This window comes from Aspergillus terreus, genomic scaffold (assembly GCF_000149615.1).
Source record: "Aspergillus terreus NIH2624 scaffold_8 genomic scaffold, whole genome shotgun sequence".
NCBI lineage: Eukaryota > Fungi > Ascomycota > Eurotiomycetes > Eurotiales > Aspergillaceae > Aspergillus > Aspergillus terreus.
In genome coordinates this window covers 947,975-959,704 of record NT_165931.1, presented here as the reverse complement: position 1 = coordinate 959,704, position 11,730 = coordinate 947,975, and the positions used below count along the sequence as shown (strand labels likewise).

At 52.8% G+C, this 11,730-nt stretch overlaps 5 protein-coding genes across 5 annotated transcripts in view; 3 read left to right on the top strand and 2 right to left on the bottom strand.

Annotated features, from left to right (window-relative positions):
* The window catches only part of ATEG_05978 (sugar porter family MFS transporter), a gene marked incomplete at both ends in the record, with an annotated part of 1,903 nt that extends 755 nt beyond the window's left edge, over nt 1-1,148 (top strand). Inside the window, 4 exons of the mRNA XM_001215156.1 lie at nt 12-344; nt 393-738; nt 789-865; nt 912-1,148. Coding sequence (XP_001215156.1) covers nt 12-344; nt 393-738; nt 789-865; nt 912-1,148 — 993 coding nt within the window. The remainder of the gene's footprint in view (nt 1-11; nt 345-392; nt 739-788; nt 866-911) is intronic.
* Nucleotides 1,149-1,872: 724 nt separating this feature from the next.
* ATEG_05977 (glycoside hydrolase family 71 protein) lies at nt 1,873-3,443 on the bottom strand (the record flags this gene model as incomplete). The annotated part of the gene is made up of 5 exons (XM_001215155.1): nt 1,873-2,368; nt 2,422-2,565; nt 2,615-2,696; nt 2,742-3,273; nt 3,318-3,443. The coding sequence occupies 5 exons, from the start codon at nt 3,441-3,443 to the stop codon at nt 1,873-1,875; spliced, it is 1,380 nt and encodes a 459-aa protein (XP_001215155.1).
* Nucleotides 3,444-4,511: 1,068 nt separating this feature from the next.
* ATEG_05976 (uncharacterized protein) lies at nt 4,512-6,402 on the bottom strand (the record flags this gene model as incomplete). Its single annotated transcript, XM_001215154.1, has 3 exons — nt 4,512-5,304; nt 5,454-5,662; nt 5,719-6,402. 3 exons carry the CDS (start codon nt 6,400-6,402, stop codon nt 4,512-4,514), a joined length of 1,686 nt encoding a protein of 561 aa, XP_001215154.1.
* Nucleotides 6,403-8,059: 1,657 nt separating this feature from the next.
* ATEG_05975 (uncharacterized protein) lies at nt 8,060-9,009 on the top strand (the record flags this gene model as incomplete). The annotated part of the gene is made up of 3 exons (XM_001215153.1): nt 8,060-8,298; nt 8,389-8,719; nt 8,761-9,009. The coding sequence occupies 3 exons, from the start codon at nt 8,060-8,062 to the stop codon at nt 9,007-9,009; spliced, it is 819 nt and encodes a 272-aa protein (XP_001215153.1).
* Nucleotides 9,010-9,789: 780 nt separating this feature from the next.
* On the top strand, nt 9,790-10,717 carry ATEG_05974 (aminoglycoside phosphotransferase family protein; the record flags this gene model as incomplete). Its single annotated transcript, XM_001215152.1, has 2 exons — nt 9,790-9,819; nt 9,878-10,717. 2 exons carry the CDS (start codon nt 9,790-9,792, stop codon nt 10,715-10,717), a joined length of 870 nt encoding a protein of 289 aa, XP_001215152.1.
* Nucleotides 10,718-11,730: the final 1,013 nt, after the last annotated feature.

Below are 11,730 nucleotides of genomic sequence, written 5' to 3'. Positions count from 1 at the left end.
TCCTTCTGCAGATGATCCCCGGGTTCGTGCTCGCCGCCGGCGTGTGCATGCTGCCGTTCTCACCGCGGTGGCTGGCGTCGCGCGAGCGCAACGACGAGGCGCTGCAGAGCCTGTGCAAGCTGCGCCGGCTGCCCGCGTCCGACAAGCGCATCCGCCAGGAGTTCCTCGACATCCAGGCCGAGGTGCGCTTCCACAAGGAGATGAACGCCGAGAAGCACCCGAGTCTGCAGGGCGGCGGCCTGCGCAAGGCGTTCCTGCTCGAGATGGCGTCGTATGTGGATTGTTTTCGGTCCGGGTGCTGGCGTCGTACGCATGTTGGTGCGGGCCTCATGTTCTTCCAGCAGGTAAGTCGCTCTTCGCGAGCCAGCGTGAGGTCGTTACTGACGGGGTAGTTTGTTGGTATCAACGCCTTGATTTATTACAGCCCCACGCTGTTCAAGACCATGGGCCTCGACTATGACCAGCAGCTGCTCATGTCCGGCATCCTCAACGTCACCCAGCTGGTCGGCGTGGCTAGCTCGATCTGGACCATGGACAAGCTGGGCCGTCGCACGCTGCTGCTCGGTGGTGCGCTGGGGATGACTGTCTCGCATGTTGTGATTGCAGTGCTGGTGGGCTTGTTCTCTAATAACTGGCCCGCGCATCGGCCGCAGGGATGGGTTAGCGTCGCCTTCCTTCTGGTCTATATGATTGCGTTTGGGGCGTCCTGGGGTCCGGTCGGCTGGGCCATGCCTTCTGGTATGCATCCGTCTTCAATTAATCATCTGGATAGAAGCTGACCGCAGCAGAGGTATTCCCGTCGTCTCTCCGTGCCAAGGGTGTCGCCATCTCGACCTGCTCGAACTGGCTTAACAACTTTATCATTGTAAGTACCACATATCGTTTTGCATGGTCAATTCTGACATGAATAGGGTCTGATCACACCCCCGCTCGTCGAGAATACAGGCTACGGCGCGTACGTCTTCTTCGCCGTGTTCTGTCTGCTCGCCCTGGTATGGACCTTCTTTTTCGTGCCCGAGACGCGCAACCGCACGCTGGAGCAGATGGACCACGTCTTCAAGGACAACTCCAGCGAGGCGGAGCAGGAGCGCAGACATGCCATCGAGGTTGAGCTCCTCAGCGCGGAGCAGTACGTTGCGAGTGTGTAGTGGCCACCCACTGGTGGGGTGGTCATTTGCTGTATACAATATTATAGAATACTAATGAGACTATGACATGTATGACGCGTATTCGATAAGAGTATATACAACAACGTCCACTGCATGAATCAAAGGGCATAAGACTAATCATGAATCATCAGGTCCAAACATCTCGCACTGTGCACACTTCATACAAGCTTACAAGCCGTCGGCGGACAGTACCCATGGTCACACGCAAAACTACACAGCCCCAAATACGAGTCGTCCTCCCCATCCAGTGGGAGGCCCCTCTGCCCCGTCGTCGGCGGCGTGGGGACCGGCGCCCCGTACTGCGTGCAGGTGCACGGCCCGGGGGGACAGTATCCATAGTGGCAGCAGAAGCTGCAAAGCCCGACATAGTTCCCTGGCCCGGTGCCCCCGATGCAGACTGTTTCGGACGGCGGCGGGGTAGTTGTGGTTGCCGTGGTTGTTGTGGCTGTTGAGATGGTTGAGGTCGGGGACGAGGTTGTCTGGGTCGTCTGCGAGGTAGTGGTGCTCGTTCTCGTTGTAGTCGGGTGGTGGTGGTGGAGGTGGTTGTCTCGCGCGAGGTCGTAGTCGTAGACGACGGCGGCAGCGTCAGCGACGGCGTCGCCTGGCAAGTCGACACATGCAGACCCTGCGCAAACGAAGCCAGGCCAGCTGGCTGCAGGTTGTCCGGTTGACCAGGCGGGAGTGTTCCAACTGACAACGCTCATTAGCACGAAGAAACCGACCCTGTTGTTGGATGCATACCAAACGCATTGAAATTATACAACCCGCACACACACCCATCAACGATATCCTTCGGACTCGTCCCCTCCAGCACGGTCCGCCCATCCCGCACAACCGAAAAGCTCTGCTTCCCAACGCCCATGGGCACCTGAAACGCCGCCGCGCCCGCTGGCGCCTCAAGCGTCTGCGAGTTCGCCCCGGACGTCACCTGAATCTTCGCCGGCGCCTTGAGCAGCGACACGACAAACACCGCGTCCTCCATGGCCTCCCAGCCGTCGGGCCGGCCGATGAAGTAGTTCCCGCTGCCGTTGTTCGCCGGCACCATGCAGGTATCGGTGGAGTCGCAGTTGGCGCCGCGCGGCGCCGGGCGGTACCAGTAGACGAGGGAGTCGTCCTTGATGAAGTCGGTGGGGGCGGCGGCGCCGGCCTTGTAGGCGGCGATGAAGGGCTTGGAGATTTCAAGCCAGCCTTCGTGGGGCCTGTAGCATTTAGAACGGGGAAGCGGAGGAGGGAATCAGAGGCGGGGACTTACATGTCGTTGACCCATTTGGAGGCGCCGTCGTCGGTGTGAGGCGAGTCCAGCCGCCCGATGTAGTGCGACTCGCCGTAGTCGTTCCAGGTGACGATCTCGACGAAGCGCGGGCCTAGCTTGAGGATGTCGTTCCAGCGGTTGTACCTGGGTTGTTAGATGGTGATTCGAGGGATATAGGTAGGTCAGGTCATACCAGAGGAGGTCGGAGGGGAACGCCCAGTTCTTGCTGTAGGAGACCTCTGGCCCGAAGTGGGTGAAGAACCACGGCGAGGCGGCTAAGAATATCAGCTGTGTTCATGTTGGAAGAGCTTAATACCTACGTGCAACGTATGGCTTCCCTCCCAGGGCCTTGACATAGGCGTCATCGCCCGTCTGGACGGAGACGTTGTGGCCTGCGGTCGGCGCCTTGTTGTTGCCATTATTCGGCCACGCCATCCAATTCAGCAGGCCGTCCACGGGCCCCATATCGGTGCCCATCTCCGGGTGGAAGTTTGGCGCGAAGAAGACGGGGACGCCGGCAGCCGAGCGCATGGCGGCGACGTCTAGGCCGTCGCCTGCGAACGACGAGACAAACACTTTGTTGTCGACCATGAGCTGGGCCGGCAGCTTGGCGTACTGGGCGATTTTCTGGCCGACCTGGGCTGCCTGGCTGGTCTGCCACCAGTTGAAGTCGAAGGAGATGAAGACCTTCATGTCGTTGTTGGCGGCGGACTGGTAGGCCAGCTGCAGTTGCTGGTCGGTGTATGGGTCCACGCCGATGTTGAGGGCGAAGGCGTCAATACCGGCGGCTTTTGCGTTCTTCATGTCGGCGTCATAGTCGGCGGCGCTGTTGCGGTTGCTGGTGATTCCGATCTGCGGTTGTCAGCATGGGTTGTGTGTGGTGGTGTGGATCGTACCATGAAATGAGCAAAGACTAGACGCTCGACCGCACGTCGCTGGACGGGAGCTCTATCATGGCTGGGTAGGGCTTGTATGATAGACAAGAGCATAAAACATGCCGTCAAGAAGAAGGTAGTCCGCATGGTGGTCGTCAAGAAGAAATAAGCTGCAGAGACGCTGGCGATAATGACCGTCTCTTGATGAAATCTTCACAGTCTTATACTCTACGCCATCCTCCCAACTCAACTTTTGTTCACGAATGCAACGGTGATAAACATGATGAGCGCAACTCCGGACAGCCTGGCAATGCGACAAACAAGGGTCTAAACCAGGAGTTGTCAGTTGAGACGCTGTCTGTCTGGAGTAGGATTCTGTAGCCGCCAGGGGACAAAGCACAGGCACGCCATGCAATCAGGCGCCGCAAATCGAGCCATCAGACCCTCTTAATAGCGCCAAAGTCAAAAATGGCCGATCGAAGGATTTAAGGCGCATCCCTCACGGTCAGAGGAAGCATCGGGCCGGTCCATTGGACAATGTCATCGTCCTTGATCTGGGGGGTCTGGTGAGTACTGCCGGAAACTATATGTACTCCCGGTCAATAATCTGGGGAAATAAGATCGATAGAGTTACATTTGGCATGAAACCTGTGCATTGGAGTTGGATTCCGAGGTCGATCGATGTGATCTATAGCGATACTACGGTAGTTGGTACGGATCGTAGACCTCCGCAACAAGTCTTCGTTTCATGAAGACATTTTACAGGACTTCTCCTGTACTGTATACGTTCCTATATGTCCAGTCTCGCTGTCGGACTACGCAGAAGCTTATTGATCTTGGGCATGCAGTGGCATCGTCGTTGGCATAGACTCGTTTCCCCGTACTACCTCACCCTTTGCCTCGATGTTACACGGATAGAAGGATGGTCTGCTGATTGCTGCACATGGTTCTTCTCAGCAATGATGGCGTCAAATAAACTCAACATACAAGGAATTTGTACGACCCTGGCTGTGCCCTAATTCTTCACTGGTCATGGACAAGGGTGCACAGCACCGCATGTGATGCGTGCAACCACGCGCTCCGATCAGTTGAGCATGTTGCTGTTTGACGCTTTGTGCGCGTTTAGGCTATTAAGGTTATTCTAGAACGTGGAATGATGAGTCGATGGAGGTTAGACCAGGATGCTATCTACTAGACTAGATCTAGATAGATATCTTAAAGCTTCACAAAGACCACGTCCAACTCCTCCCCCGCAACCTGTACTTGGACTTCCATGTCACCTCCATCTCCTACTTCTGCAGTCTCTCGGACATCTCCATTTACATAGACCGCCCACTTTCCCTGAATCAGGTTCCTTGCAGTCGGTCTCAGTCCAACAAGCCTCCCATCCCAAGTTCTAACGGTGAGTACGAGAGTCTTCGCTTTTTCGTCCCAAACGCCCCGGAGACAGTCGACTCCCGATCCCAGTGCAACACCATCGATCCACGGCCTTTTTGCCAGGTCCTCTTTGGTCCACGGATTCGCCCACATGATCCTTTGCCCATCAGGAACATTCAACCTCGCATATCCAATCCCCGCATTACCCGAGAACGGATCCATGTGTGTCCACTTCGCCTCAGTCGCAGGATCCTGCTCATCGTTGCGCGGATAAAACAGCCCGCCATTCTCCCAGGTGGGGTTCAGATCTCTGTCCGCTTGAGACAAGAGACCGTCCAGTTCATCTTTCTTGCCGAGTTCGGACAGCCACTGGGCGACACACCCGAACGTCGGGGTTTCGAAGGGAATTCGGGAAGGGGGCAGGGTTTTGGAAATCTCAATCGCGGTGGTGAGTGTCTCTTCCGAATCGGCAGGAAAGCTTCTGTCTGTGACCAGATGGCGGAAAGCATTCGCGACGGGGAGGGGACGCAGGCGGATTTCGTTATGGATCTTGGTTAGGAAGCCTAGGGATTGTTTGGCGAAAAGCGACTCAACCAAGTCAGGGTTCCAAGCGTGCATATATGCTCCAGCCCTGTTCTTTCCATGAGCGTCTTCTCGTTTTGTCTCTTTAATACCTCCAGTTTCCAGAAGCCCTCGCAGGTGGAGACGCAGACAAAGGTTGAGAGGGGAACGCAGGAGAGGGGGACGCAGGATAGGGGCAAAGGGAGAGGGAGGACCTACCAGGCAGTGAAACCAATCTCTCTTGGGGGCCCACCGCCAAACGGTATCGACGGTGGAATCCTCAGCTGCTGCTTTACCAAGAGAAAGTCGACAAAGAGTCCGTCGGGTTGAACCATGCCCTTTGCATCCCAGGCGGCCTTGTATTTTGCCAGGACGTCCGAGACGATATCTGTTCCATCACGGACGTCGTTATACCTCATTGCTATGATCTGTTCCCATTAGCAAGGGAATTGGCGACGAGGTATTCAGCAAGTGTAGAGCATACCGGAAACTGATTGCAAACAACGAAGACCGCGTTCGGCTCACAACAAACCCCAACCCAGTTATTCCTCTCCATCTCGGTCAGGATTGCCTTCTGGAGACTGCGATTATCATAGCTAAATCTCTCGGGCCCCAATCCCCAGAATAATGGATCCCAATCAAATACCAGCGAACCAGGCTTTTCAAACTCGTCATCGTCGAATAACATCGCGTACAGACTCGTCATGAGCAGTAGATGGCCGCTGTACATGATGTTCTCACGTACAACAGGGTCTGCCCATGGTTTCCGCAGCTCTGAGAGGCCAGGATCGGTTTTAACGCCTGAATGGCTAGTATTAAACCAGTACCCCCAGACTTCCCGACGAAGCATCTTGCGAATCAGCTGACGGATGAGAGGTTTGAAGGTGCCCCGGAGAGCGGGTAGACGGTGATAATGAGCAGCAGACGCAGCATAGGACATCACCGCTAGCTGGTAACGGTATGCATCCAGGAACTCTTGCATCGGTTCGAGAGGGCCCATGTGGTGCCAAGAGCCATCCGGCTGGGAAACCAGATTATGGATATGCCGGAGATGGCCCGCCTGCTCGCGGGAGAGTTTAGGGTACCTGGAAAGATCGAGATCTAAGACTCTCTCTGCGGTTGACGCTGAAAGAAGAGTGTTGTGGTTTGTTTCGGTGATTGCAGCCATGGTCTATTGCTTGTCTTCGCAGTTGGTAAAAAATTCTGTTCAACTAGAGCTTGGAATTTGGCATTATTATAGCATACGGATCCGAATATCATCCCACTAAACTACCCGATCTATATGTGAGCTCTGTATTCCGCTGAGTAAAATCCGCTTGCTAAGCGGACAGAAGCGGAAGCGACAGCTATAGTATAGCAAGGTAATGAACTTTCCCAAGTCTAGCATCTTGGGGTGTGCGGGGGTACTCCACGACGGAATGATGTTTCCGATGGAAGACCCAAGGTCAGGTAGAATATGTTAACAGGAAAGGAGAAGGTGAGATGGTGTGAATACTCAATGGATGAATTTTTTAATATCTGATTCTTGGTTTCCTAAATCCCCAGTGGCAGGGGCCTCACTTTGGGGATATCCCTAAACGACGGGACTAGCGGACGCGGTATTGAGGGCCTGTACTGTTCGGTTCTTCAAGCACTTGAGTTGTTGCCCCCAAAGCTCAAGCTCTGGATGGCGGACTTGGAATTCAAATGCACTTCTACAGCACCACTCTACGCACGGGAGTTTCTACATACGGTGTAGTCAAGATGTCTAAGAAAGAGATATATCAGCCTCTAGACTCCTCCTGCTACTTATTCTCGATGGAGAGAATCGAGATGGCCAACCACTACGGGCAAGAGCGTTATTTCCCTGCGAATCGTACTACATAATACGGCAGCAATTGGAGCCCTTGGATCTCTTTCCAAGAGCGTACCTTATAGACCACTAGATGTCGCAGCCTCAGGCTCCTAAGTTGCCTCTTTAGGCTTAGCTCCTGCCTGCCTGCCCTAATATTTACTATACAGGTAGAGTCAGAGGTCTTCAGGACCTCACCCACGAGCAACCGCCTTCAATCCTCCTTGACCGCTTCCCTTGATACTAGACAAAGCCAGTGGATACAAGGCTGGTCAGCAAGACTTCTCATCTCTTCGTTTCCTTAGAATTATGGTCTTCTCGGGGAGGGTAGAGACAAAGCTCCCAACAGGTGTAGGATTTTCGGGGGCGCTCCACGGAGTTGTCTCCAGGAGTTCGCCGACGATTCGCCGTTCATTCGTCCAAGGTTGAGGAAGTGGAGGCAAACAATAGTAAATGAACCCTTTTTAGTCCCTTCAGGGACAAGTTTGTGCCACGTTTTCGAACTACCCTAATCTGAGTGACTGGTGCGCGCCACGAAAGTTCGGACTTGAGCCCTAGGATTTGTCCACTCGGCAACCTTCCATGGCCAGCCGCAACCTCTTTTCTGTTTGCTTGCGACGGAGCTCCCATAACACACCCTGGCGAAGGGGAGGAGCCTTGCCTTCGAATCGAGAACCATGTTTCCTTCCTGTCAAGAACGTGTTCTCGCTCGTGCAGCGGATCCGGAGAAATCCGAGACTGGCGGCTTTGAGGCTGGCTGAGCGCCACTGGCGCAAGTTGACTACGCTGAGAAGGGCCAAAGCACTTTCTTTCCTCTTCGATAACGAAAAGGTCACCGCCGGATGTAAAATTTGCGAACTAGTGGATCTCCATAGGGTTTGGGAGTGAAACTTCCATTCGGGATGGGCAGGCATATATAGCTGCCGTCGTCCCCGGGATGGGTGACCAAACTCGGCCTCATTATTTGACTCGTTTTGACAACTTTCATTCGAGAATGGGTCCCCTCCGCAACGCCGCGACCATTGGAGCCCTGCTTCTTGCGGGCTTGACCCCAGTTCTCGCCCAAAATCAGACCTGCACCATCCCAACTCAGCAGTTACTCGGGAACCCTTCGTTCGAGAGCGGCGGCCTGAACCCCTGGGATGCAAGAAAGCTGTGCACCCTAGATGACTGTGGTGATGTCTCAAGCCCTGAGATCGTGCAGGACAACGCTCCGGATGGATCTTACGTGTTGTGAGTCTGTCCATCATACATGCTCTTCGACGGGGTTTTGCGAAACCAAGCTTCTGTCTTACTAACGCGTGTTATTACTTGTTTTGATAGTCGGAAATTCTTCGATGACAACACACTCTGGGCGGCTTCGCAGAACGTGTCCATCGACAGCCCGGGCCAGCCGCACAATGTGTCCTTCTGGTTCCGCTATGAAGCGACACCCGAGACGACGGTGACGAGCTGCGGTCTGAATGTCCGAGTCGACGGCACAAGTCCGCTGCAGAACGTTGCGAGGTTCTCCCAGGCCCCCGGGGCAGACTGGTACCTGGCCCAGGCGACCTGGACGCCTAAGAGCACCCAGCATATCTTCTACCTGGTGTATGGCTGCAACTACACCACGTTGTACCTCGATGATGTCCAGCTTTGGGCTCCAGAGAGGGAGGTCACTTGTTCGACGAGCACGAGCACGAGCACCCAGACTAGCACGACGACGTCAACTTCTTCGCCTACTTCTTCACCTACTTCTTCGCCAACGACCTCTCCACCGTCGACATCTTCCCAGACAACGACTTCCTCCACCACCTCTACAGGTCCCTCGACGAGCTCCTCTACCTCCTCGACGACTTCCTCCACAACATCGACATCTACATCATCGAGCACATCAAGCTGCACGTCCACATCCCACAGCACAACAACCTTCACAACCACCACGAGACCCACCGGGCACCCTGAGCACACGCGCACGATCTACCAGACAAAAACCGACACCGTGACCGCGTGCCCGACCTCGCTGCCCCGGTACTTTGAATGCCTTCTGGATGGTGTCCATTGACATCATTGATTGAGCTTGAATGAAGCTTTGGCGAGGAACAGGCATAAACGTACTACCTCTCCTGGCTCCAATTCCAAGTAACATACAATTGGTATATATACATCATGACTTCAACGCTATGTAGGAAAGTTAAGTTTAATGTGATTCTTTTGAGTAGTGGGTCAATCTCGTCCTTTTTCTGTCGATCTCTATATCTCGCTTGGGTTTTGTATCAGATCAACAAGATTGACTGAACTAGTGGTGCCAAAGGCCTCTTCCGAATGGAAGGTCAAATTTTAGTGGACCGTAGCCTACCATATAGAAACTGTTAATATTACACGGCTGCTGGGCGTTCTTTGATCAGAAAGCGAATGATGTGAATCAATGTATACGCGGAAGGCAAACACCAAGACTGGAGACGATAAATGAGTTACCCACCAGCGTTTCCTCGCCATCGGACCAAACATGTATTCCCGCGTAAAACTTATGGCTCCCAAGTAAACAAAATGGAATTACTATTTCAATCCCCAGCAGTCAGTCCCCCGACCTTAGTCACGTGAAAAGCTCATCGGGGCTCGGAAAATGTCTCCCTGAATCCCGTTCAACTGGGATCAACCTTCTTTGGGGTCAAATCTCCTTAGCTTTCCTTTTACCCTCTTATACGGACCTGGACTTCCCTTCATACCTTAAGGCTAAGCAATATGGAGGGTCCTTTACGCCCATTCACTGACGTATTGACGCCCGTTCTGATTTTTCTTCAGATAAATCTCGTACTGACAATTTTCACAGCCGACCAGTAGGGCCTCAGACCGGGCATTTCCGCTAGAAGATAAAGAAGTCGACTCTCTTTCTGACGAGTCACTTATTGACCTCCTCAAGTCAGCTCCAATCCTTTATGATCTCGGCCAAACGACGGTAGTGCGGCTGTCCAAGAATCTCGTCTTGAAAGGCGGCGGCGATGTGCTGCCTTGTGAGGCAAAGGTACTTCAACTAGTTGCATCAAGGTGCAACATTCGAGCTCCTCGTGTTCATAGGTCACTCCAATTCACCGACGACTCGAAATACTTTGGCACTATGGGGTATATTGTGATGGATTATATCGACGGCGAACCGCTTGATAGCTGTTGGGGAGATCTCAGTGATGAACAAAAATTAGACATCGCGAAACAGACTGCCCAGATGATCATTGAGATGCAGTCTATAAAGCTATCAGAGCCAGGTCCTATCGGCGGAGGGCCATGTCGCGGTCGTTTCTTTACGCACTACAGTGCCGGTCCTTTTAAGGATGTGTCCGAATTTGAGGGCTGGTTCAACCATAAGTTGGACATCTGTAAACTCTACAATTATGCGCCACGAGACATTCCGCCTTTCAATTTCACCCAGTTTGTTCTCAGTCATCAGGATATCAGTCCGCGAAACCTAATTCTAGACCGAGCTGGCCTTGTATGGCTCGTGGACTGGGCGGATGCGGGCTCTTATCCCCCTGCTTTTGAGACGGCAGCTCTATGCTCTCAATCACAGTTTGTCGACTTTAACGACATGGTGCTGTCGTTACTCCCGCGATACCCTTTGGAAGAGCAGCAATTAGATTCCATTGGATATGGACTCTCAATAGCTGCACTGGCTTGACACATTCTGCAGGTATTGCAGGTGGATACTGGCTGGACCCCGGAGTACCTTGCAAGATGGATCAATTCTCATACCTCCCCTCTGCAGTCGTGCCGATTTTGACTGTCCGATCAGCAAGGTTGAATTCAGAGAGCCTTTTCTCCGTATTGCAGCCAGGCTCGACAATAGCTGCTTAGCCTCGGGTCGGGTCGCAAGCATGACCGAAGTGACAGCGCCAGTGACCTTCCTATCGGAGTCTTATTTCTTGGTAGATCAATTTTTGTAGCACCTAGTTTGTCGAGACATGACTCCTTCATCATCTTTATTATTATTTTGTTTTTGTCTGACCATGAGATATACATCATTTACGGATTATATTGCACGTAAGATTTGGCTTAGCATTCGACGGTCTGTTTATTTCTCTTCGTTCGTCCTTTTAGACGACAGAGATATTGCCTGCGGATATAAGTACCTAGGTAGTGTTGATGCCTATTTTTTTTTTTTTTTTTTTTTTTTTTTTTTTTTTTTTTTAGCTCTCTATTGGATCACTAACAGACTTCCTGACTATATTTCTCTTCATACTAGGGGAATAAAAGGTATGCGCGAAATAATGCAATATACGCTCCGCCTGCATACTAGGAAGCCTGTAGCATACCTAGGTCCTAACAGCCACGCTTCCCTAATGTATTTGTTTTCTCGCTTCCTATGTATTCATTATTGGTTAGTTTCTACATAGGACAGACAGTATATATTATAACACATAGCGTCATCCATTCGGCATTCCTTGCGCCCTGGGCCCTAGGCATGGCGACCATGCAGTTTATCAGGAGGATAGCCAATGAGCCGGTGAGATCCTCGGAGATTTTTGTGCATATCATCTGTACGGGTGCATCCGGTCTGCAAGGGATTGTGCATTGTAGACACAGGATGCTTCTCCATGAAGCTAGGATTGGAGACAGCGTGCTCCGTAATTGGTAGTGGACAGTAGATAGTCGGTTAGACATACTCCACCTCGCACATGCAGCTGCATCTGG